General features: G+C 40.2%; 3 protein-coding genes and 1 non-coding gene across 6 annotated transcripts; 1 reads left to right on the top strand and 3 right to left on the bottom strand.

Moving 5' to 3' along the window:
• Positions 1 to 2,943: 2,943 nt before the first annotated feature.
• On the bottom strand, positions 2,944 to 11,892 carry plbd1a (phospholipase B domain containing 1a). The gene is made up of 11 exons (XM_030057214.1): positions 11,717 to 11,892; positions 10,852 to 11,074; positions 10,007 to 10,090; positions 8,692 to 8,833; positions 8,338 to 8,478; positions 7,571 to 7,715; positions 7,036 to 7,236; positions 5,632 to 5,772; positions 5,356 to 5,541; positions 4,117 to 4,223; positions 2,944 to 4,029 (listed from the first exon to the last, which is right to left on the bottom strand). Exons 1-11 carry the CDS (start codon positions 11,790 to 11,792, stop codon positions 3,853 to 3,855), a joined length of 1,623 nt encoding a protein of 540 aa, XP_029913074.1. The 5' UTR covers positions 11,793 to 11,892; the 3' UTR covers positions 2,944 to 3,852.
• A 258-nt stretch (positions 11,893 to 12,150) lies between these two features.
• Positions 12,151 to 12,223, bottom strand: trnar-ccu (transfer RNA arginine (anticodon CCU)). The gene has a single exon. It is a non-coding gene; the product is annotated as a tRNA-Arg (tRNA).
• Positions 12,224 to 12,405: 182 nt separating this feature from the next.
• pick1 (protein interacting with prkca 1) lies at positions 12,406 to 22,480 on the bottom strand. Of its 3 annotated transcripts, none has more exons than XM_030057215.1 (13): positions 22,331 to 22,480; positions 21,834 to 21,933; positions 21,221 to 21,332; positions 20,842 to 20,970; positions 19,837 to 19,903; positions 19,642 to 19,731; positions 19,468 to 19,521; positions 19,060 to 19,122; positions 18,834 to 18,967; positions 18,480 to 18,572; positions 18,283 to 18,333; positions 17,383 to 17,527; positions 12,406 to 15,649 (listed from the first exon to the last, which is right to left on the bottom strand). In XM_030057215.1, the coding sequence occupies exons 2-13, from the start codon at positions 21,872 to 21,874 to the stop codon at positions 15,384 to 15,386; spliced, it is 1,245 nt and encodes a 414-aa protein (XP_029913075.1). In that variant the 5' UTR covers positions 21,875 to 21,933; positions 22,331 to 22,480; the 3' UTR covers positions 12,406 to 15,383. The 3 variants fall into 3 exon arrangements, with proteins under 3 accessions (XP_029913075.1, XP_029913076.1, XP_029913077.1); XM_030057216.1 differs by having other exon boundaries at positions 21,834 to 21,900; XM_030057217.1 differs by having other exon boundaries at positions 21,834 to 21,897.
• Positions 21,945 to 25,535, top strand: LOC115363134 (galectin-2-like). Its single transcript, XM_030057222.1, has 5 exons — positions 21,945 to 22,076; positions 23,120 to 23,211; positions 24,049 to 24,128; positions 24,427 to 24,598; positions 24,746 to 25,535. Exons 2-5 carry the CDS (start codon positions 23,203 to 23,205, stop codon positions 24,890 to 24,892), a joined length of 408 nt encoding a protein of 135 aa, XP_029913082.1. The 5' UTR covers positions 21,945 to 22,076; positions 23,120 to 23,202; the 3' UTR covers positions 24,893 to 25,535.
• The last annotated feature ends 458 nt before the right edge of the window (positions 25,536 to 25,993 follow it).

Raw genomic sequence — 25,993 nt, 5'->3', positions numbered from 1 at the left:
CGTGTCAAATAGCACACGTTCCAGTCTCTACTTTTACAATAGCTGTCCAACATCGAATGCTTTATAATCAACTGTAGAGTAGAATTTCATTTCATATGGCCCAGTCTTGATCTACTAATAATGCACTCTTTGTTTAAACTTCTCCCTGAAGCCCTGCCAGATCTCACTTCATTTAATCTGATATAAATTCTTCCTTTCGTTTCCCTGTCCCATTTCTCCTTCCACATTTCCCTTATTCTACACCACATCAATGCTTTTTTGTTTCTACATCTGACGAAGCGGGTGACAACTCTCCTTCCTCACCGCTTGTTCCTTACAGGTTCATTTAACTCATAACACCATATTATTTTCCACTGTGTTCGTTATACTGAAATTAACCATTGCTGGTGTAACACTGTGTCACTCACTATCCAGGGTTTGTTTGTGTCAGCATATTGGTTACATTTTACATCAAGGCACTGCAGTAAGTTAAAGCAAACACACAGCCGTATGTTAGTTTCTGTTACCTTTATTATGTTGCAGGCTTGAACTTGCTTTAATTGTTTGGTCCTTTGTTCAGAGGCATCATTCAGGAATAGTGTTTGGGATGGGGCCGCCCAGCATTTCCTGTTTATTATAGTACTGGTGATGACATGTCTGGCATCTCTGGGCTGAACCAAGTGAAGAGTTTGTTCTTTATGTTGCAGTGCCTCATTAGTTCGGAGCAGTATATAGTGATAGAAAGATTACTTGACCGTATAATAACACAGTTTAGTAACGTGAATGAGCTTGTATGTAAGTCTAGGAATGTCATTTTGATTTCCTTGTGGTGAAGTTGATGTGAAGCCACCCTGATGTGATGGTACTGGCTGCAGGGGTGTGAGCTGACCAACCTGTAAAGTCAGTCTGCTTTTGCTCCTTGAAGAGAGAGGTGAAGCCGTGCCACCATTGGTTTGCCATGTTATTTTCCTTGTGCTTTTGTCATTTTGCCTGGGTTTGCATAGAAATTGGAGTGTTGTAACTAAATATTCACCTCTGGGAGGTCATGATGTCTGCTGAGTCTGTGTCCCTGCCACCTTTTGAGCCAGACTATTCCACGCTACTTTACTGGAACTGCTGACTCATTTTTTTTCCAGCTAATTTCCCTCTGCTCCAACATGAGCAGGGTATTGTCTTGCAAGATTTGACAGATAGACAGCTATGATGGCATACTAGGGCCACTGAAGAAAAAAAAAAATACGCGGAGCGTGGGGGGGTAATATTCTGAGAAAAAACTCAGAATTTCCGAGATTAAACTCACAAATTTGCACAAATTCTGAGATTATAAAGTCACAAATTTGCCAGAAAAGAACTCACAAATTTGCGAGAAAAAAGCTCACAAATTTGCGAGAAAAAAGTAGAAAATTCTGAGATTATAAAGTCGCAAATTTGCGAGAAAAAAGTTGAAAATTCTGAGATTATAAACTCACAAATTTGCCAGAAAAAAACTCGGAAAAATATATTTACTTTTATGCACACTGAATAGCCTACACTGCTGCTTGCCGTATATCATGCCTGCAGTTGATGACCTTATCAAATTATACTTTGCAATCGGCTTTAGTAACAAGGAAATCCTGGTGATTTTAGCCCAGAATCACAATATTATCATCGGCATCCGGACTTTAAAGAGACATTGCCGTGACTTGGGTCTATTTAGAAGAAAACAACACACTGATTTGGATGAGGTGATCGCTTTTTCCGAGTTTTTTTCTTGTAAATTTGCGACTTTATAAAGTCCGAATTTTTGAGTTTTTTTCTTACAAATTTGTGAGTTTATAACATCAGAATTTTCGACTTTTTTCTCGCAAATTTGCGACTTTATAATCTCAGAATTTTCGACTTTTTTCTCGCAAATTTGTGAGTTTTTTTCTGGCAAATTTGTGACTTTATAATCTCAGAATTTCCGTTTTTTTTTCTCGCAAATTTGTGAGTTTAATCTCGGAAATTCTGAGTTTTTTCTCAGAATATTGACCCCACCCCTACCCCCACCGCAACCCCCATGCTCCGCGTGTTTTTTTTTTTTTTTTTTTTTCTTCAGTGGCCCTAGTACGCCATCATAGACAACAGAGGTGGGAAGTAACAAAGTATCTGTCCTTACTTTACTAGAGTTGTTATTTCACTTAACACTTCTTACTTTTAATCACATTTCAACAGAAAAATCTATACTTTCTACTCATTACATTTTCAAAACAGACTCCTTACTTGTTGGAAATCAAGCAATTAATTAATTAAATTATCCATCTCTCTATCATTATTATTATTTAAATGTATTAATTAATTTTTGCATCAGACAAATAGTTTGATGTACACAGAAAATATACCAAAGCCATTTGTACTTCACTGAAAAGATATGAAACTTGCTTCCACATCTAGCAATGCCTGCCACCTTTAGAATCGTTGCCAGCTGTATAATAAGTGACTGAAATTATGTCAGTGGTCAAAGTAAATTAGCGCAACAAAGGATATCCATTCAGTCTTTGGATTCTGTTAGATAATCTACACCTATCATTATCAAGGACTCTGATGGGGCTACATTTCCAAGTCGTAAAGTGTGTTAACTGTAAGAAAAAGTATGGAGCCTCTGCAAAAGTTTGAGACATTGGGGTAAAGCATTACATGGACATACAGACGCTCAGATGTAGCCATTAGGTTCTGCCTACCAGTGGTGCAAAGTACAAACTTTAAGCAACCATTCTTGCCATTTGTGTTGCTGTGGCTCTTAAATAATTTGATTAGACTCATCAGACTGATATTAAAAACACACCATGAGCTGCTCAACTCTCACAGCATCAGAGGCATGAAACAGTCACAGGCATTCAACAGAGCTAAGCCTCAAATAGTTAGAAACTACCACAAACTACTAACAGAAAGTTAGAATCTACAGGTGAACAAAATGAGACATAAGACAAAGGACTACATGGGTAGAATTGTTAAAATTTATTTAATTATGAATTTCATCAATGCAATTTTAAAAGAGCCACATTTCACAAACAGACATAAGAAGAACCATCTTCAGGGACATTTTAGTTTGCACTTAGAAAAATAGATGTGCATAAATCACAGCATAAGAAGGCAGTCGACTCGATCAACATCCCTGAGTATAACATTGCACTGATTCTTTCATTTAGCACTAAACTCATACTGTTTGGATGCACAGACACATTCAACAGCAGGACTGCGAGTAATAAAAAAGCTCTGTCAAATGATGATTTTTGAAATGATTTTTTTTATGGTCGGAAAAAACAGATCTCACCAGAGACCAAACACGGTCCAGCACAGCATAACACAAACTTGTTTAGTGCATTAGTGCATTGATTTAGAATTTTTTTTTTTTAAACAAAACATTCTCAATGTCAAAGGCACAAATAGCTGTAGGTATATTTAAGGCACATAAACGAGACAAAGAATTGATGGATTTCTATCGATTCCTAATTTTGATCACTGATTTTACCCTGAGACACTTATTCATATTGCTTGTAAAATATGATTGTCATTTTGATACACTGAGAGGCATGCTCAGCATGTCTTCGAGATGGCAGCTATAAATCACAAAGTGTTGTTTTAGAGGTAAGCCTTAAAACATCATGATAGGATGCAATCTTAAACTGTAGGCAGTAATAAAAACAAACAAACAAAAAAAAAAAAAATAACACCATTGGCTTTTCTTTTGGTTTTCTGCAGACTGATGCCCAAATCACAACAGTGTAATAACAGAGAGCAACTTTGAGCGCCTGAATGAACAACGTATTTACCTTATTATACAAACATGACTCCCAAAAGGTACCCTCTTCCACACCCATAGTCATACACACACACACAAATCCATAACCTCCCTCAGGGCAGAAAGAGACGGGGCTTCATGGGGACAAAAGTGAAGTTGTAGTAGCGTGGCAGCCCCTGATGGGTGATGCTGCTGAATTTGTCCCAAGAAAACGGAGGGAGGCTGCCTTGTGTCGTCGGCCCGTTCAGCGCCTCCGCACGGAACTGCTCAGCCATGTGGTAATCTGTTACCTGGGTGGAACAGGCACAAAAAAATGTTTTGAAAAGTGTGTGACTTCAGCTTAAAACAACAAGAAGTGCCAAGGTGAGAGATGATACCTTAGTGTCGTAGCAGCCCTCTGGTGTGGGTTTCACCGCCTGCAGGTCACCACGGCAGCAGATGGTCTTACAGGGATTGCCCTCGGAGTATGGATCCTTCTTGTAGTCTGGAAAACAACCACACCAAAAGTCATCAGTTGCACTGTGAACCTAAGAAAAAGAGGAAGATGACAGCTGAACAGAGACAAGGCAGCAGCTAATATGCCGTCCCCTGCAAATGATGAAGTCCCCGCCTGGGCCGCTCAGTGACAAATATGTGACCTCATCTTGCACCCTGATGGTGGTTCCCTCTCAAGCCCGTCACTCTACACGCTTCAGGGCTGGAATGCAGCGGCGAGATGCATCATTCCCACAAGTTTTGGCAAAATCCAACAAGTAAACAAACACTGTGGCGCCTCCTTGAGGTCAAACAGTGCGGTTAAAACCAAAACAGCAATTGACTTGGGCTTGGTCACATGGGTGGGTGAGGAGTAGTGTGGAGTATTGATGGGATAAGAGAGGTGGGAGGCATGGAAATGCCAAAGGGTCAGGGGTGAAAAATAAAATATGTATAGCGGGAACAGGTAATACGGACAACAAAATATGAATGTGTCTGTGTATGTGTAGATATGTATACGTATGTTTATGTATATTTTTGTCTTGAATTATGATGTTTTGTTTCAACAGCTTCATAGTTTTACATATGAGATAAATGCTGGTGATGATAGCATGAAGTGAAAGCCTGATTTGTGTTTAAGGAAAAGAAACTGTACAGGGCGGTATTAAAGATACAGATTACAGATTATTTCTGTTATATATGATATTGTCAATTACCTGTTTAAAAGAATGAAAAAAAAGATTTAAAAAAATCGAATTCACAAAAAAGACATTAAATAGGGTTGGGCAATATAGATAAAATCAAATATCAGGATATTTTTGACTGAATATCTTGGTATGAGTGTTGACTATATTGTGGGGAGATATTTACACAATGAGATTTTTGATTAGTAATGTGGACATGATTACCACAATATCTATTCTGAAAATGCCAGAGTTGCGCTCTGACACATCATTCTGCAAAGTCTGGTCAAAATCTGATCACTGGCATCAGACATATTGTGCATAAGAGACCACAAGAGTTGAAATGAAGCTTACGAAAATATGAGGAATGGAGGTTCCAGTGCAAAAAAACAAAACAAAACAAAACTGCACCAAGATACAGAATCAGGCGGAGGTGAGAGTCATGTAACATCCACACACCGTTAAACCTCATGATGTGCTTCAAGGAGTCCAGGTCCATGACGGTGGCCTGGTCGCGGCGGAAGATCTTGGCTCTGGGACAGAGGTCGTAAGAGAAGTCGTCCCCATGCTCCTTCCACATCTCTTCATAGCCACTCAGCAAGTAGATCTTTCGGTGGAAGGCAATATTGTAGGACGGCCAGTAGCCTGCAGGAAAAAGAAGAGGCAGGAGAGGATGAATCATGAAATGGTACCAATACTGTAAATACAAAAGGGGCTGGGAAGTGTGATCCATACCTCTGCGCAGCACCGGTGTCTGGTCAGAGTACTCGACCAGCCCGGGGATCTGCTCCACCACAGTCAGAGCTCCATCATCGATACTGTGGCCAAGCTTCACTTTGCTCCTGTCCACCACCATGTACTGGTTGTTATAGGTACCTGAAAGGATAGAGGGTAAAAAAAAAAAGAAAATGACAGAAAAAACGCTAAAAAGGTCAGTAATTTGGGCTGGGTTCTGCTGTTTGGCTGCGCTACAGGTGATCGGGCCTTCAGGAGTGTAATGACCTGCGTCCTTCACACCACTTCTCCAAACTCACTTTTACAGACTTGCTTTTGATGTGACAATCTTTAACGTCTTTTGACCAGAACTTCACTGTTTGACGTGGTCATCTGGCTGCTGCAGAACAAAACGGTGATGATTCTATATATGTGTAGTGTGACAAAACAGTGAGCGATTCTTGTCTGGTCCTTGTTGTTATTAAATGAAGATACAGTGTTGAAGACCACAGACAGACATCTGAAGGTAATGACCTTCACTTAGGGTTGAAAGGAAACAATGAATAATGTCAGTTGATTGTGAGGAAATTTCCAGATAAGAGAGTGACTGTAAAAATCCCCAGCAGTCCACACCCAGGTGTTGTGCGCAAGTCTGCAATTTGCATCTGCCAGCAGATTTTCCATCTGATGTGGCGTTCCATCCCTGTTTCTATGTTCATTCTATATTTATAAGTGAAGCATTCGGTGTATGTCATTTCTGTATTGTAAAGCTCTTTGAGCTGCATTTCTTGTATGAAAAGTGCGATATAAATAAAGTTTATTACTATTATTACTGTTGTTATTATTTGCTAGGGCCATAAAGTGTGTTACACCTGTGTGAGAACTGTGCAGAAATGAGATGAGAGAGCCTAAAACTACAAATGACTAAAAGTACTGTGAACATTTGAATCTGTGTTCCCTGCTGTGTTGCAGGAAAGCTCTTAGGCATCTTTCAAAACTCAAGTTAGCATGACATGAGCAAAGACTGCGATTCTATTAGCTCCTCCAGTCAACATCTGCAAACCAGCAGACCTAGCTGTTAAACATCATCAACCAGTTATATTAGGTAAAAGACTTAATATATCTACAAAGTGTCACAGTTTTGCCTAACTATGGTGGAGAAGAAAAGTGTTTGTTAACTGTAGATGGCTAACAGACACCAGCTGAGATGAAAATGGTACTCGCTGCTAAACTTCAACCATGCTTTTATATAGACTTGAATGGAAAAGACGTTCCCTGCCTTTATGTTTTACGTGTTTATATTCTCTTTTAGTTTTGCTATTGATTTGATCTTCTACTTCCTGATTCATTACTGTGTAATGTGATTTGTACTTGTGCTTTGGATGGTGCTACAGAATATGAGGATTATTTGTGCGCTCTGGTAACCTGAGTTGTGCCTGGAGAAGGTTTTGGCCCACTCCTCCCCGGTGTGCGCTAAGTTGTTGGCCAGTCTGACCCTCTGCCACGCCAGCAGGCTGCTGGGGGTGATCCGATCATAGAGGGAGGTGTTGAAGACATTGTTGGTGGTCTGGGTCATCATCAGACCGCTGCCCAGGAGGTAGAAATCATCTAGAGACACCAGGAAACCTAAAGAAGGGACAGACAGAGGGAGAGGGAATGAATAAGATAAGCTGTTGAGACAATGTCTGACTCGTCAGTTTTCAGTGTTTCCAAGCCAGACACATTCCAAGCCTGGGGTTAGTATCTACTCCTCAGTGCTTTTTAGTGATAACATACCATAGAAGAGGGGTGTGTGTGAGGTATTTGTGCCAATAGAGTGTGATAAGACTGGTTGGATAAGAAAGTCTGGTCTACAGTACATACAGTCCTGTTTCTACATTTACTTTAGCTTTTGTCCCTAAAATTAAAACTAAACTCAATTCAAGACTGTTATCCTTTCAGAGGAATTTCTGCTGCCTACCAGGGTAGCTGCTGAAGGAAAGCATCCCGGTGGCTGCGTGGGGCTCAGTGATTTTGAAATCCCAGTGCTTGTAGATGCGCATGGTGGCGGCGTAGGTGTACCAGCTGGAATGGGCAAACAGCAGGTTCTCGAAGCCCGGCAGCAACTGAGTTAAGAATCAATACAGCATTCAACACAGTGTGTCAGTGTAGATGACTGGAATGGACTGTGATTAAAAACACTCGACAGAAACTTCATGCAGTGAGCTATTTTAGGGCCAGAGTTCAAGAGTCAGAACGTCAATAAAGCAACAAAGCCTCTTAAATTCAGCAACATGTTGGTGCAGCTACTTAATTACATTAATTTAATGTAATGTGCATTTAATACATGCTGCAATACACTTGGTCCAAACCCTGAGGACAGCAAATTTGCAAAATGATGATGATGAAATAACAAAACATATTATAGCAGAACACAGAATAAAAATAAATACAGCAAAGAACCATGCTGCACCGGCCATAAAGCTGCTGTGTGTAAGTTTAGGAGCTCAGATTGCTGCATTTTATGGTCTAAAATACTTTTCCAGGTTGGAGGAGATTAACAGGAGTGTGAACATCTCTTATTTCTGTTGAGCTCGAAGCATATCTTAAGAAATGAAAAATGTGCATAGACGAAGAGGCTTGGGTGAATGGATACTGACTAAGCTTTCACACCAAGGAGCATTTAAGTATGGAATTTGCTGATTTGGCTGACTTACACCCCGACCAGTGCACATTATGACCTCTGACCTTGATGAGTGCAGAGCAGTGTCCCATCCCTGGGAGCCTGTAGTCTCTGAGTGGACGGTTGGAGGACGGGACCAAAGCTGGGATCAGATCCAGCAGGTCTCCCACTGCGTTCAGGAACTGGACATCAAACAGCGACAAGGGCTGCAGGAACCACAGCAGAGAAACAGCTGCTAGTTGTTAGAGTTCAGTTTCCACAGTTTTGCCTTACCAAACAAATGTGGCATCGGAATAACATGTGATGCGTTGAATGTCACTCAAATTATGAGCTACATGAAGACTTTTACTAACAAACCGGCATTCCTTTGGAGAATGAAATCATTTGTGTTTTTAAATTCTGAGAAATGGCCGTCACACCTTTTTCCCTTGCTTCTTGGCCCAGTGCGCAACCCCGGCTTGGAGTCCGTCCATCTGAGCCACTATGAATCCGGCATGTTTCCACAGAGGATCAGAGCTCTTGTTGAGCTTCACCTGCTCCCGGGTCCACGTGTCCTGCTTCCTGAACGCACAAACGGAAGGGTGTTCGCTGTTTACTGCTCTTAGTTTCCTCCCTGCGAGGCAGTATGATGTCTCAGCACTATGAGTGTAATGACTTGTTCATAGCACGGGTGCATCAAGTATGAAATATGCTGATTCAGCGACATCAATCTGCTGAAAGAAATCACCAGAATGAATCACTCTAAGTTTGGCCTGAACTGATGTGAAATGCTTTGCGGGGAATCATTCACTGCTCTTAAAAAAAAAAACATTAAGTCTGACGTTGTAAATTAAAGATCTGCTGTTGCTATGTCACCAAACACATATGGAATATGAACTAAACCCAGCTGATGATTTTCACTGGATGGAGCACCAAAAAAAAACCAAAAACAAACACCTCAATATATTTTATCATATTAATGAATAATGAAACATACAGAAACCCAGAAAGTGATATCCAGTGAAAAGATTAAACTCCTACCTGGATGACTAAGATTAGCCTACACAGACAATATCGTATTTGCATTTAAAATACAGGCTAAAAGTGCTGAATCAATTTATTAATTCAAATCATACAAGCTCAAATTGAATTCAAGTGTTTAAAAAAGCTCTTAATTCCAATAACCGAATTGTATCGTGAATAAAACTGGATTTCTGTTGGTGCCCAAAAGATCTGCACCCCTCCAAATCACCCATATGATGACAGCTGACATCACATGGGTGGAAAAGAAAGTTTGACATTGTGAAACATTGTGGACTGTGAAACCTCTTCACCCCTATTGCTCCAATTATGGTGGATAATGATCAAGCTAAAAAAAAATAAAAAATAAAAAAGCCTATTTTTCTTCATTTCTGAAATGCTGATATCCACAGGGAGTAGAACAATAATATCTTTTAGATTCAGGTCGGTCAATTTGTGCTGTGTGCAAGAACCATCATCACTGTCATGCTGTCTGTGATAGTGTGACCATTGTGTGGCCTAAATTAAACTAACCTCTGCTCCTCTTACAGCCAGAGCTCAAATGTTTGGCATCATGACAAAATGATCTGGCAAGCCTTAGACTTACACCCAAACAGCTCTGAGATGAGGATATGAAAGATGATGACGCGGTGATGTTCGACTGTGCATGTAAATGTGGTGACACCGCTGTGGTCGGGGGTGTTTCTGCTGTACAGGAAAGGGGAACAAACTCACTTCATGAAACTCTGCACCGGACCCAAGACCTTTGGGTCGCTGATCAGCTGGGGATACATGTTGGCGTAGTGATCGATGATCTGCCTGTTGGGGAGGAGCGACACAGGTTGGACAGAGGTTGTCATAAACCAGAGAGCCCAGGTGCAAAACCCCCAGTGATAATAAGCATGTTCATTTTTGGAGTGTCTTTGAGCAAAGCGCTGGATCCCTTCCAGCTGCGGTGGGCAAGCAAAGGGTTACACCTCTCCTTTGAGAACCAAAAACATCTTGACATTATGTGGGAGGAATGATTCATTCACAGCATCGATTACATAGTCTACCCATCCAACCTTATCAGTCTGCTGAAATAAACAGAATGAATCACTCTGACTTCGGCCTGATCGCTATGAAATATGAATTGAATCGATTCATTAACAATTCTTAAAAATTAAAGACCTTTTTTTTAAAAAAACAAACAAACAAACAAAAAAAAAAACGAATTGTGCTCAGATAGTAATGTTGTCTGATTTCCTTTGTCACATTTCAGAACAAAAATGATAGTCTTTCATTATTGCACGTGTTTATTTATTGAATATAACATTTTGGCTAAAGGTATCAAATCTAATCGTTGACTTAGAGCATGGTTCAAATCAAACTGAACTTAAAAGATTGTTCTTAAATTGAATCACCAACTAGTGAATCATCAATAGAACTGAATCTCTACTCAGTCAAAGATTCACACCCATTTGACATGATCATGACCTTAGCACTGAGGGCTGATGTTGCTTACTGGTGTTTTTTTTTTTTTTTTATCTCCCTCTCCCTCATCAGGCATGTTTTCATTAATGTACATTCATAACTCTTACTGGGCAGTAAGGAAGCCTTCAAGGTAGCCGGCTAAGAAGAAGGTGACCTCGTCAGGCTCAGGGGTCTCCCCGTAACCCGCACGGATCTCCAGGACGCTCCAGCCCGTACTGGACAGGGTGTCGTTCAGGTACCCGTATGCATCCCCCTGTTTCTCCAGCACCCCCTCCTTCAGTAGGACAGTCTTGTGTGTGGGATCCCAGTACACTGTGGCTGCTGTCATCTCTGGAAATAAACATGCAAGCACAATTACAGGACTTTGCATATGTTTTCATCCCTGCTGGTCCCATTAGTGGATTCATCAATAGAAGACAGATGTTTATTTTGAACTGCAGTGAATATCCCAAGGTTTCAGGTATATCCTGCTGAATTACAAGGACATGTCGCACAAGTCATCTATATATTTTCTATTTGATATACTGCTACAAGCCATAAAACAATGCTATCTTGGGTTTGGTATGTGTGACACTGTAGAATATGAACAAAAACATCTAACTTTGAGGTTACTGCAAGGGAAATTAGGGGGGCATCTGAGTTCAAGGGGCTAAAAATGACATCTCAAGTCTGTGGATGTGGGTAGGTTACATGAGGAATTGATTTACAACAGGCACAGGCATACGCCGTACAGCTTATTGGCTGTAGAGGTAAATAAAGACAGCACTGATTGGGTCAAATAGGTCTACAGTCAGCAACAGTTGACTATATGCAACTCCAACATACCTCTCACATTAAAGTTATCACGCACATTTGAGACAAGCAGATGTGACATAGTATCTTTTAACAGGAAAATAAATAGCAAGCTTATACAACACCGCTTACCAAGTCAAGCTCCCTAACAGTGGTTTCTCATAAAGCTAACCTACTTACTCTCAGCAGCGGTGGCCAAGGTCGAAGCCGCGCTGACCAGAACAAAAAACAGACAGAGATTCTTCTCTGAAAGCATGTTTCGTCTGGCGGTAACGACTAAACACTTAAAATGACGAGGTGTGGACAGGTAAAAACACACAGCTGCGCCAAAAGTGAAAAGGGAAAGGAGCAGAAGGAACGGGGCTGAAAAGTCCCGAGGAAGCTCCTCGCCTCCTCATTGGTGGACACGAAGCGGAACTGCTCCTGATTGGCTGGTTTCCGCGGAGAGGAAAGGGCACGGGAATGGCTCGTCGACTCGTGAGGGACTGAGCCTCGTACCTCGGTGGCAAAGGAGGCGAAAATATCCGTGACAGCGACGGCGTCAGTTTTTATCGGTAAACAGTAAGGAGCTGTCTGGGACCTTTTTTAAAATCTGAAGCTGCGTCAAAAAGTGTCACCCCAGATGGGACTCGAACCCACAATCCCTGGCTTAGGAGGCCAGTGCCTTATCCATTAGGCCACTGGGGCTAGGACGCACGATTTAGAAGCACCATGGGTATTCATCAGATATAAAAGTATCAGGGGAACGATTGACTAAATATTAAATGAGATAAGACACCCTCGCTGCAGGGCAAATTGTTTTGCTCAGGTCAGTACGTGAACATACAGACAGGCCGGAACGAGGCAATGAACAAATAAAACACCACAACGTCTGTCAAACACACTGCCATGCTGCCAGGCTTTATTTCAATTCATCAATCATATAAAAAATGTTTCCCTCCCACGAGCAAACCAGGGTATTTTCCGACTAGCACACTCGCACAATATAAAGACAAACACCATGAAATATTTTAACGTTACATCCCACATCACTAATGAAGATCATTAGAAAAGAAATGTGAATGTTTTATATTTCTTTTCATGAAATAAGACAGGCTTTCAAATCTGGCCCATTGCTTAAGCCGTCCGTTTTATACTTCATATAAAAAACCATCTTTTTAAGAAATTAAGTTTATGGTATAGAAAATGAAAACCCCTATCTGCCTAGGTCATGTAAAGGTGGTCATTATAAAAACAGACAAAATGTGTGAACGTGATAGAGCACACAATATAGCTCCCTTTTATTGAATACATTCCAGTGTATTTTTGAGAAAACAAATGGAAAAAATCAACGAAAACAACCCATCCCGTTACTTCACAATATGAGTGCACTGCAGTGTTAACAGCTTTAGCAGGGCTGACGTGATGTGATGCTGCCCCCAAGCGGTGGCCTCCGCTGTCACACACTAAACTTCAATACAACTCATGGATATGAAAATGTGCAAGCCCATAACAAACAGACAAATTAAACTGACTCCCCCGCAGACCAAAGAAAAGGACAAAGACAACATAAGACAAAACAAAGCACACGCAATGTACAGCATAACACACTGTGCAGATGTAACACTGAATCATACTTACATTTTACATATTGATTAAGTTTTAAATATACACAAAAAGAAAAACAATGCAGTGGGAATGTCAACAGAAGTCCTATGCTAGTTAAAATCTCTCTCCCTTTGTAAACACATCTATAATTAGTGTTCAAGCTCTGTTTGGGTCTGTGTCCACTAGGCTTCTGTCACTGGCTGAAAAAAAAAAAATCACTGCCACGATGCTAGGTGGTGCTATGATGAAGCACATGGGTGCGGTTTGGGGAAAAAGGCACTGCAGATTCGATCATATTAATAGGCAAAGGGGGAGAGGGGAGCATTTTCAACTTGAAGAATCCAGTGTAGTCATACAAAAAGGTAAAGTACTCTGAAGAAAAATGTTTGCTGCCATGCTCACTGGAAGTGGACATGTGGCAGCAAATGCTCTCTTCCCCATGGAAACATTTAAAAGGCGTCACTGGATCCCAAACAGAAGCAGAGTGGACACACATCCTTCAGCAGGATGACACGCCGGCCAGTGTTCAGACACAAGAAAAACTGGAGTGCAACAGCAGCAAGTAACAAACACTCCATCTACCTTCAAATCACATTGGCTCCAGTCACTGATATATATTTATCTTTAAAAATACCCTGGCATTTTGAATATTTATATATTATTTTAATTTGCCAGTTATTCTGTCACAATGTGGAGAACAAGTTGGTGTATTGGCACTTAACCAAAAGGACAAATGTATTGTAGCTTCTCCACCACAATGTGACAAGGCCCTGGCCAAGAAAATAAGTTAAAAATTAAAATGTCAAGGTACACCTTCAAACAATGCACAATGCTTTCACACTGGAACACAGTGTGGACACCATCAGATTTAATTAATCAAGATGACACGTGCCATCTGCATATAATCCTAGTCTGAGGTCTTGACACCTCTCCACGGCTGTCCAATTAAAATGCAGTCGCCTTCTGTAACTCTGTCACTCATACACACACTTAGTAATGACCTTATGTCATGTCCAGCTGCCTGCAGGAGAGCAGGACCTGGAAATAACTCACTATTTCACTTCAAAAGCAGGGACCATATTTTCTGAGGTGACTGAGAATTATTCTGGAAAAGATAACCGTATTGTTGAGATTACATGCTACTCTGTACAGTAGATTATTGATGATGGAAAAACTTTTCTGAGACCAATACACAGCGATATAGCAGCACTTTGCAGTAGTTTCCTCTGAAGATCATTTCTAAGTGAGTGAATTAAGAGCAACTGCTACTGAAGAATACATTTGATGGGAAGTCTTATGTGAATACTTCACCCAAAATGAAAATTTGAGATTTAAAATGTTCCCAAAGAGTCTGACACGGCACAGTGGTTTTACAAATAAATGAGCGACAGTAAAGGACGTCTTTCCCACCACGACGTAAGCTCATTCTCTCTCAAATGTTACAGAAACGTCCACCTTTCCTCTCTGCAGAAACCAGCCAATCAGGAGCCTTTCTGCTTCACATCCACCAATGAGGAAACAAGGAGCTTCCTTGGGACGTTTTGGCCCCATTCCTTTGACTCCTGTCCTTCTTCAATGTTGGCTCCATTTTTTTTTAACCTATCCACTCCTTGACAGGTGTCTTTTCGTTACACCTGCAAAATCTCTGTGACGGTAGCAGCCTTCCCAGCATTAAAAAAGAAACCAACCCAGAATAAATGGAGGCTGTTTCTTTAAAATTCCAAAAAATACAAAAAAAGAAATTTACTCTAAACAGCAAAATCCAAATTTTCCAAAGCCAAACGACTGCAAAATATCACTGTCTACTTCAGTACCTCCGAGTTTTTCCACACTTTTTCGGCAACACAAAACTACAGTGGCAAACTGATGTTGCCTTCAAATGCTGTTGGACATAATGTAATTACAATGTACTTGAATGACCCAGTCGAGTGGTAAATATTGTTCCACCAAATTGCTGAAAGGCAGCCAGAGTTCTGTTAGTGTAGAAAAGTAACATTAAATGGTAAAACTAGACTTTGGGATCCACGGTTTAATCATTTGGCTTCAGAATACAGGGACTATGCTGAGTCATTTCATGGTCTTTTTATTTAGCTTTTTTGAATCTCTAAAAAAACAGTCTCAATTCTTTCCAGTTCATTTAGAGAGGGCTAGCTAACTGGGGTGTCATACCGACATAAAATCGTCAGTGTTTTAAAATTTTCAGTTCTGGGTGAAGTATTCTTTTAAGCTCCACAGGAAAACCACTCCACATCACAAACTCTCATTCATCGTCAATCAGCTTCTCAGCGCCGTTCTCTGCTCGTCTTCCCGCACCACCTCCTCCTCCCTCTTCTCCCCCGCCTTCCTCCTCCTCCTCCTCCTCCTCCTCCGTGTAGGAGTGTGACTGGCTGCTGTAGTTGATCATGGTGCGGGAAAGGTCCACTTCGATGGGGAAGACATCTGCCTCCTTCAGGACGGCGTAACACTCATCGTAGTAACGCGACATGCCTGACACGAAGCGCTGCAGCTGGAACACAATGTCCTGGACTGCAGAGGGAAGAAAGAAGAAGGGAGCAGTGGAGGGAAGAAAAAAGGGGACAAGAAGATTAATAATTATCATATAGGGACAGGCTTTGCCACTGACATGGTGCCAGTGCTCAGTTTGACCCTTTTAAGAACCGCCCTGTGTTCCCTGTGGCCTGAGAACAGCACACAAGACGATAAGATTACAGATGTAGGTGTTCTGTTGGGAACCATCCAGTGTGGCTTTTCCTGTGTTGTTTGTTGTTGTAACTATATTTTACTTATTTGACTATATTTAACTTATTTGTAATTTGGTCCACAGGTCGAATAATACCATCAGTCTCCAGTTCACTTCTAATTTCCTTTGATATCATGACCTTTATCGGTTGTTTAAAAAAAAAAGAAATCGATTTATATCCCCACACTCTCATATGGCTCATATGGCTTGTGTATAATCACAAGTTAAATAATCAATCTAATGTTCATCCCACTGAACTGAGTGATAAGGTTAGGTGTGATGTCATCAAATCTCTACATTTTTTAAATAATACTTTTTGTAATGTTTCATTCCTAATTTTCTTAGACTAATAAAATAGTTTGTGTAGATAGCAGAATTGCAATACAGTTGTCCCTCGCTATAACGCGGTTCACCTTTCGCGGCCTCGCAGTTTTGCGGATTTTTTTTTAGTGCAATTTTGCATGCTTTTTTTTTTTAATTTTTTTTTTTTACAGCGCATTGTGTTCTGCGTCCTGATTGGCTAAGGGACTGTAGACCATTGTCAATCAATCTCCTCCGTGCCGAGTCTCCTGTACAGTACAGAATGCGTTCATTCTATAATACTGGACTTATTTTTCTACGAAGGTTTGAACTTTGAGAGTGTTTAAACAAGAGAGAAAAGTGAGAAAATGTTAATGCCTGTCTGAGAAAGCCTTAAAACATCTATAATAATTGTAAAAAATAAAGCTGACGACTTCGCGGATTTCGCCTATTGCTGGTTATTTTTACAACGTAACTCCCGCGATAAACGAGGGACCACTGTAGTCTAAAATTACAATAACATGATGATATGATTCAATTTAAAGACGGTAAATTGGTAATCCTGAAGTATTGCTCCTGTACTTCAAAATTGTCCTGGATTTCTTTACTGAGTCATATTGCTGGAAGTTACTTCGGTGACTCAATCAGTGTAAACAACTCCAGATGGTGATAACATTTCTCTGCCTTTCAGCCCCTTATGCTTCTAGTTCCTTAGATCCAGACCAGTAAGTTCATGGGGCTGGCGAAATTGGACATTGATCCAGCACCACAGATCTGATCTTCAAACATATTTTAACAATTATAAATATAGCTTCTTGTCATTTTTATTTATTTTTTATTTTTAAGATCATTTTTTTGGCTATTATCTGGTTATTTGTGGCATTCTGCCACTGAATGACAACGTTTTTTCCTTCAACATGTTTGCAATTTTGCACCAGCTCCAGCAGAAAAGCAGTTTCAGCCATATACCGACTGATCGACACAAAAAAAAAGGAGAACATATACTATAAGAAGAAAGAGTAGTCCTCTCAGAGAACAAAACTGAAAGAGATAGAAGTGTGTGTGTGGGCACACTTATGACTCAAGCGCTGGACTGACCACTACAATATCTGGTTTTGAAAATCATACAGGGGGCAGAATCCAGACCTGTTTTAAGAGCAGACAAGTAAAGTCACAGCAAAGCGACATGTGTAACCACAAAGAAAAAAACCCCACAGACCGTGTTTCTGATCCAGCAGCTCTATCTTCTCCAGTACGTCCTTCCTCATCTTGGCGAAGCGGGCACGAGCCTCCTGCCGACACCGCAGCACCAGGCGGTACTCATAGTTACCGGTACTGACGCGATATAAGGGCTCTCCCATGGCCTGCAGGAACATCACAGGTTTGTCACGCTGCACACTGCATTGCAGTGCTTCAGGTATTAACAGTGAATAAACTGCTAGACTGTGGGAAAACATGCATTTCCAATGGAAATGGTGTGCTCATACAAGGTGCTACCACACTATCACTTACATGCACTGGCTCCTAAAACTACATTGAGGCCACTAAAGGCAGTTACATGAGCAGGTAAGGAGCAGAGTTGAAATTTTAAGTAGGTTGGTACATTCTGCTTTTTTCTTTGGAACAAATCACAGAATCCTGCAAGATTTGAAAAGCAATGCACACTTTCCTCTTCTTATGACTTATCCTATGCAGCATAACTATCAGGGGCGGGAGTCACTGGGTAACGGATAGGCAATATAGGCAATTCTATAATTATGTGATATATTATAAGATAATCAGCTGTGATACATCACAGTATTTGTAGCTGAAGAAGAAAATACCCTGCAAAAAGCAAAACCTTTTTCTAATGAGCAGGAGTTAATCATGTTTTTCAGTGTTTTAATATGCACACTGACTGTAACATAAACATGACAGAACAGTTCCAGTTAAAATAGCTAAAGGCAGGGAACAAGTACTCCTCACAGGAACTCAACTGGCATCTGTGCAAATGATACTGAAAACTCAAATATTACAGCGGTGTGCTGAGGAAGTATCACTGTGTATCAGTATTTCGATATTTTGTCCCGCCCTCAATATTTATTGTATTTTATATACAAGAGTTGAAATGGCTACTCACGATACTGCTGTATTCTTCATCATCCATTTCCTTCACCTTCAGGCAGTATGACTGAAAGACACCAGGGATTAAAACTGTCATTCCCTTGATTTTCTATCCACTATACAGTTATGGCACTGGCCATGCTGTTTTTCATCTGATGAGCGTTTCTCATACTGCAATGAACCAAAAAGGTGCATACACAGTTACACACTTACTAGATATTCAAACTTGACGTCCAGATACTTGCGGATGGTGAGTTTGGTGTCTGGTATGGCCTTGTGAAGATACGTGTTCAGATCATGAAGCATCTGTGCAACAGAAGCACAACAGAACACAGTTTTAGTGAGCTTCTACTGGCAAATTTCTCCCTATGAATACTCACTAAAATTTCACTGGAATATATATATATTTTTTTTTCATATTTTAAGTCAACTGGCAACTTTATGCAGAGGTACCAGTGGTGCCATTTGATTGAGTCTGTCTTCCAAGACTTTGCCAGGATGAGCTGAAAGCTAAAAGGTAAACTTAAAGCTGCACTACATGTATCTTTATTTTTAATCTGTACTCACAGGCTTGATGGTCTTTAGTAGCTGGATGCCGTATTTTTCAATGTTGCGATGAGCATCAGCAAACTTCACAAAGGCCTCGCTGGCTGCAGCCTGGGGCTCTCGTACCCCAATGACAGAGAAAACATCACCGAACGCTGGCGAAATGAGAAAGATCATCAAATATCAGATAGCTAGGTAAAAGTATATAAACATATGTATTTTAAATAGCTAAATAATGGTGCCTCACCTCTGTGAGTTTGCGAGAGCTCAAAGAAGGCTCTAAGCAGTCTCTTTGTATGCTCCATCAGTCCTGCAAGGACACAGGGAGGCATAATGAGATATGTCTTGGATCAAATGGAAACAAATTTCCACTGAACTCACAATGCCCCTTACAATGTCTGATGAGAGTACTGAGTAAATATTAAGACAACAGTCTCATTCCTGTAATTTCTGCGTCTAAGACAGCAACAAAACAGAGTACAGAGTAAATTATGAGCATCACATAAAGCCAGAAGTTCTGTAGAGGCAACCAGGACAAATCCAACAGACCTGTAGTTCTTGAACTAACATATAAACAAGATCAGGCCAATGATAAGGGTACTGGCTGCAAGAGAAGTAGATAAATCAGGCAATTTTTATATATTCATCAATTTACCTTTGTAGAGCTCTGCTGTTTTCTCCAGCTCCTCCAGTCTCTTGACCAATCCATCTGTCAAGCAAAATGAATTTGACTAAGTGGAGATTATATTTCAGATGATCTTTAATCAAACTAACTTGTAAAGTCATAATATTTGCTATTACAATAATAAATGCACATGAAAATCCTCACCATTGCATAGAATAGCTCTGCTGAGGCCAAGAGCATCAGCTGTGCCTGAGCTCATGTTCTCCACCAGCCGATGTTTTACTTTCTTCAGCACTAAAACATACAAAATTATGGCTGGTTAAGGATGGAATCCACTGTATCAAAGTAAGTTATCTACAGGACATCTTGAGAAAAAAAATTCTCTGTTGGAGCAGTTACCTATATCCAGAGACTTCCCCTGTTTGGGGTCTGCCTGCAGTTTGTTATAGTGGATTGTTGCTTCTCCCTGCAAAGAAGAAGAGCACATCTGTTGTGTATACACTATGTGACAGAAGATAAAGAGAAAAATCTCATTTCATAGCCATCTCATAATCATTTTATTTGATAAAAGCTGAAATCAACGAGTGCAGTTGCATGTTTTGGTAAACAAGAAGTAACATAAATCATCACTTTTCAGTCACCTAATGATTTTCACATGCAGTGTTTGCAGTGGCTGGACATCAGGAACACAATCTAATCCTTTAATTCCCACACTGGACACTCTCTCTAATCCACCATGACAGGAGTCATGGAACTTCCTGTCAGTCCACAAAGGATCCCAAAACAAACACAGCAACTCTGCATGGGTGACGTTATGCCACATAGTGCATGCTATTGTTCAGACCCCTCCAGCACAGCTCAGACAGCTGGCACTGTCCTCTTTTTAACTGTCTGATGATGGGATTGCACGCATAAGCATACCTTCGCATAATTCACTGATAATTCCAAATTCATGGGACGCATCTTATAAAAACTGCAGTCAACTGTGAGTAATTTTTCATTATTTTGTGTGTTTCCATGTGTGTCACTGTATAACACAGATGTTGAATCCTTGTTTCAAATTCCGTATTTCATTCCTTAAAAGGCACTGGTCATCAATGGGGAAGAAAGTGACTCTTTCATCCATCATCAGTGTCTTGTAATCAATGTCCTACTACTATGTCCTTTACTAAAATGTTTACTTGTTGAACCAACTAACTGGTGTGACTGGTGTGAGTTTTCTAATTTCTAAATAATCTTTTTTTTTTTAACCACAGCACAGTTAAAAATGCATGGAAAGTTAAAAATCAAAATCTTTACTATCCAACCACAAAATTGTAGATATGATCACATGTACAATGCTTTATGCCCTGGGATGTGAATGACTGTGGACTGACTATAGCTTCACCCCCAGTGTTTGTGTACCTGGACAGCTTGAATCATCTTGGCCACCTCCACCTTGGTCTTTCCCTTCACAGGTTTGCCATTCACCCCTGTGATTTCATCACCAGCTGCCAGTGTCCCATCCAGAGCCGCTGGGGTGTTGTCAAAGACCTGCCAGACAGCAGAGACCAGATTAAAAAGGTATTAATGACACTCATTTATATAGCTTATGATAAGGCTAAAATGTTTTTCCCCTGATTCAATTTAATGTAAGTCTGTCATTACTATATCAAATTAATGCCAAACATCGGCATGAGCTGAGATACACTTAAAACATTTATCATGCTCAAATATGCTGACGTTTATAATTAGTACATGGTAAACAATGTAATCAAACACGGTGCTGTCAAACTGTCCCGACCTGCACGATGTAGAGACAGGGGCAGTACTGCGCCCCTCCACCGATGCTGATCCCTATCAGGTTCTGAGCATCTTTCTTCAGAGAGACGGTGCCAGGTACTGTTGGTATTCCCCTGTTGTGGAAACATCATCACACTCTATGTTTACACTGTAGGCATTTAGATCACACTCTTCTCTGGAGCAACATAAAGTAAATGCAACTGAAAAGCAGGATAAACATTTCTACAAAGCCAAGATTTCAACCAGCCAAGAATAACAAGTGAGGATCATTCTGCCTATATTATATTTCTATATTAGAACCATACAACAATTATGCAAAAAAAAGCAAAAGTGCAAAAACGGCTATGTTGATAGATACAAGGACTTTTGAATGCATTTAAATAGTCAGAGAAGAGGGAAAATGACATTCAGTAGTGAAGAGAAAAACACAACACTGACATTGCATCGGTTTTCTATTAATCCTAGGGGTTTCAGGTGAAAGTTTAGACTATTTCTCCAGGTGTGATGTATCAACAGAGGAGTCCAGATTTGCCATATTTTAAAACAACACTTAAATATTAACACATTTCACTGAATGGCCGACACCGTAAAAAGTAAATACACTTGTGACTTACAACTTGTCTTCCTCCAGCTCATAGTCCATGTCTGTTAACATCGCAGGGCAGAATCACTCCTGTCCTGCTGGTGATCACCAAGACCAACACCTGAGAGTTACTGAGAGCAGACACGATACAGAAATAAATACACATGTAGAGGCGGCTGGCCAGTGGGAGCTAACAGGGCTTAGCTGAGCTGCCTTGGTGTGTCAGTGAGGGCTGACCGGCTGCCAGACGCTGCTTTAGCTGGGCAAACAGCTGGTAACGTACACAGCTTCATACCAAACTTTACCTTGTTAAACTAGCGAGCAAATAAGCTGTAATAGCCAGACTGCATGCATGGACTAATGTGAAGAAAGGTGTTAAACATGTGTAGCAAAGACCTCACCGTGGTGACGCATAAGACTAGCGAGAAAATTTGCTGGCTAACCCCGGCTAATTAGCCACTGGGCGCTAGCAGCAGGTGAATCTGTAAAGGACGGCTGCTCCATTTTGTTAACTCGCCCACACTTTACCTGTTCGCAAGGCTGCACCGGCTGCTCTCATATAACCGGGTCTTGTTATGTATTCAGGGCCAAACAGCTTGTATTATGTTCCCTTTACGATAGCAGCAAGCGTTTCATCTCTGAATCGTTTGACAGCTGCTCTGTTTACTCTTCGTCGTCACTTCCGGCATCTTTAACGGAAGCTTTTCTGGAAAACGCAAAATGAGGCGAGACGGCAGGACTTTCATAACTGCAAAACCGCATCATATTTATATAGAAATATAACTCATCACTTCTATCTAATGCGCCTTGTATATTAAGAGGTGTTAACTTTCGTCATGGTTTGTATGCCTTATTTTTTGGTAAATGATTCATCTTCAATAAAAAAAAAAAAAAAAGTCCTTCTCACATTAAAAACAAACAAAAAGGGGAAAAAAAACAGCAGCAAAAAATGACAGTGGTATCATACAGTTATAAATAATTATTTTGTATATGGATAGAGTCGGTGTGAATCCATCAGTTTTTATACCAGGCATCCATGGATGTATTAGTTAGATGATCCGGTTGAAACACTTCACTGACATGGCTCGCTGCTTATTTACTTATTGATCAAGAGGGCAGTTAATCATTTAATCATCAAAGCTGAACAGCACAGAGTGGAAAGAGGGGTTGACAGTGCTCCCTCTGCATTGGACAGGCAGCTTGATTAAACATGATTAGGCCTAAATCTAACTGGTCATTTACCTCCTTCACCCTCTGGGCTTTATAGTATAAATAAAGTGCTGGAACTTACCAGTCCACCTACTTTTTGTCTTCCAGAAGAAAGGACTGTGCCTGTGGCCCCGAGACCATCTTGAATTTTCCACCAGATCTGGGATTATTCCTCAGCACCGGGACACAAAATGACCATGGTATGTTTGACTGGTCTAGAGCTGCTCTTATTTCACTGGATCTGAATTAACTGAGGGCCTGCACTCTCTCATATGCTCTGTTATACATGGTGGAAAGACTATTGCACATTGATACTTAAGTAGAAGTACTGTTACTTTGGTGATATTGTGCTCATGTACAAGTAGTGCTGTAAAAAATCTACAAAAATAAAAAAATCAAGTAAAGGTAAAAAGTAGTTCATTTCAAATGTACCTAAATGTTACTGAGTTACTGTTTTTAAACAGTGTTTAGGTGTGATCTCCTCCATGCAGTTATTAAAGGAGGGGAGAAAAAGGTTCAAGGTTCATTACACAAAACTGAAGTGAGAACCCTGCAGACAAAAAAAAGAAAAAAAAAAAAAAAAAGGCAATTGACTCTACATGGTTCTCATCGCCTGGTCAACGCACTGATATCATCCCCCCTTTTCCACATTTATTTCACTTTTTTTTGTCAATTTGGAGATGACAGCAAGAAGAACCAACAAAGTAGAAGCAGGTTCCTCTTCTCGTCTTTGCTGACTGAGCTTTTATTGTGAAAGGTTCCCCAGTCTGTAACAGCTCATTTGCTCTCTGTCATGGATATGATTAAAACTGTAGCAAAGTACAATACTCAAACAAAAATGTAAATTACAGACTTGGTAAATACTCAAAAGGTACAAGTACACAAAGAAGCAACTCAGTTACAGCAACATGAGTAAATGTAATTAGTTACCTCCACCTCTGATTGCAGTGTTGTTATTGTGCATAGACTGTAATGTATTGGCATAAAGACCGTCTCATTTTTTGACACGAGCACTGTCATATTTTGTGTTGCTCCAGGTACTTGAGCTGAAGAATGTGCTTCTGAGAGCTGGAGATCAGCTGAAGGTGAAGGGAACAATTCTGCATGATGCTGAGAGGTAAGCTTACGTTACATGATTAGGATAATAACTTGCCATGGATTCACTCTTTTACTGGATGAAATATACTGTTGGAGTCTCTGACCATCTGGTTTTATTCTCAAATGCACAGTTGAGTGTCAAGAAAAATGTCTATTTTCATGAGAACTGGACATTACCATTACTAAGAGACATTACTGCCCTGGTAATGTGCTTTAGTGGTCTGTGGTGTGTCTATACATATAACCTGATTTTCATTCAAATTATTCAAAATGCTAGATACTGAGATTTTTTTCCCTCTATACCTTGATCCACTCAGGTTCCAGATTGACCTTGGCTGTGATGCAGATGACCTGGCGCTGCACTTTAACCCACGTTTCCATGACGATTCTGATGGAGCCGTGCTCGTGTGCAACTCCAAGGCTTCTGGCTGCTGGGGTGATGAGCAGCGGGAACTACACAACCCTCTGCAGAGAGGCGCGGATGTCAAGGTGAGGGAGTGAGGACTGGTGTTTTGGAGATGAGAACTGACGGTGAAGCATTGTTTGGAACTGTGACACAATTTCATGGCATAAAAAGCAACGCTTTTTCATTTTATATGTATTACTGTAGCATGCTTTCCTTTCTTGTTTTTCTAGATTATACTGAAGCTGGCTGGAGACATGTTTGAGGTGGAGCTTCCGGATGGACAGGAGGTTCACTTCCCCAACCGTGACGGCATGGACATCATCAGCTACATCAGAGTCACAGGGGATTTCAAACTTACCTCCCTCAAGATCTGCTAGGAGAGAGACGGTCTTCACACATGCATGCTCTATTGATCAGTTTAGTTAATGACCTCATTTACAAAGCTGTGTTAGTCAGTATTAGAAACAACAACTAATGAGAGATCCAGTCTATGAATAATTCCAGCTTGAAGAATGTTTTATTTAAAAATGTGGATCGGTAATATAAAAGGTGTAAACCCAAATGGCTTTATGTTGTCACTGATGCATCATTTTCATAACTGATGAAATAATGTCTCTGAAACATGTGCTTCTCATACAGAATAAAAGAGTGAGGTCTGCACACTGCTCAGCTCCCAGTAAATAATTGTATTCTCCTTTTTGAGCCTCAAAAAAAGAGAAAAAGAGAACTGTCTTGCACCTGAATGATTTGCCTGGTTGTGCACACACTTGGTCTCCTCTTCTTCTTATAAAGAATATAATGATTTACACTGACGTTACATATAAATCCAGTTTGGTACATGCAAAAAATGACAGCAAAAAAACAAAATAGAACAAAACCCTCACGTAATATATACACCAATAAGAATATCAAGGCTAACTGGATTAAATGAAAGTTAAGGTTCAACATAGTTAAACACTGAAAAAAGGCCATTTTTCTTATCATGGATTATCAATTCTTAAAGAAAAACATGTAACCTAAAACAGCGGGAACATACCAAAAAAACAAACAAACAAACCTAAATTTAAAAGCCCATTCTGTAATACATAAAATAAATTGTACATACAGATCATAAAACTGACAGTCCCTGTTTTTCCAAAAACTCGAATTCATCATAAAAACTATGCAATTTCAGCCTCACAAAAAAAAAAAAAACATAAAACACATATATTTCTATTATGTTATAATGATTTTGAGATTGTAGAAAAAAAGTAAAATAAAGCTTAAGAAAAAAAAAATCAGATGACGGCTTGTATTCATCACTTCTCATAATAAATGTCTGCTGAACTTCACACAGAGCAACAGTATGAAAGTAGTGGAAATATATATGTCCATTCTTTAATTCCAGACACACACAATGTTTTCTACGTATTAGGTAATACAGCTGCAATATACACTGTAATATAAGTCCCACTTACAAAAATCTAAAAACAAAGATG

This window comes from Myripristis murdjan, chromosome 8, assembly GCF_902150065.1.
Source record: "Myripristis murdjan chromosome 8, fMyrMur1.1, whole genome shotgun sequence".
NCBI classification, from domain to species: Eukaryota; Metazoa; Chordata; class Actinopteri; order Holocentriformes; family Holocentridae; genus Myripristis; species Myripristis murdjan.
Note: the sequence above shows the minus strand (reverse complement) of the source record. Positions and strands in the feature narration are given on the sequence as shown.

What these genes read in the sequence shown, in the direction of transcription:
- plbd1a (XM_030057214.1), bottom strand. Translation starts at nt 11,792, where the DNA reads ATGCTTTCAGAGAAGAATCTCTGTCTGTTTTTTGTTCTGGTCAGCGCG. An exon ending in GACACCGGTGCTGCGCAGAG is followed by an intron (nt 5,542 to 5,631) that starts GTATGGATCACA and finishes TTTTTCCTGCAG; the next exon opens with GCTACTGGCCGTCCTACAAT. An exon ending in GCACATCATGAGGTTTAACG is followed by an intron (nt 4,224 to 5,355) that starts GTGTGTGGATGT and finishes GTTGTTTTCCAG; the next exon opens with ACTACAAGAAGGATCCATAC.
- pick1 (XM_030057215.1), bottom strand. Translation starts at nt 21,874, where the DNA reads ATGTTAACAGACATGGACTATGAGCTGGAGGAAGACAAGTT. An exon ending in GGGGAAGTCTCTGGATATAG is followed by an intron (nt 19,732 to 19,836) that starts GTAACTGCTCCA and finishes TGTATGTTTTAG; the next exon opens with TGCTGAAGAAAGTAAAACAT. An exon ending in CAGAGCTATTCTATGCAATG is followed by an intron (nt 19,522 to 19,641) that starts GTGAGGATTTTC and finishes TTTGCTTGACAG; the next exon opens with ATGGATTGGTCAAGAGACTG.
- LOC115363134 (XM_030057222.1), top strand. An exon ending in ATTCTGCATGATGCTGAGAG is followed by an intron (nt 24,129 to 24,426) that starts GTAAGCTTACGT and finishes TGATCCACTCAG; the next exon opens with GTTCCAGATTGACCTTGGCT. An exon ending in AGAGAGGCGCGGATGTCAAG is followed by an intron (nt 24,599 to 24,745) that starts GTGAGGGAGTGA and finishes TTGTTTTTCTAG; the next exon opens with ATTATACTGAAGCTGGCTGG.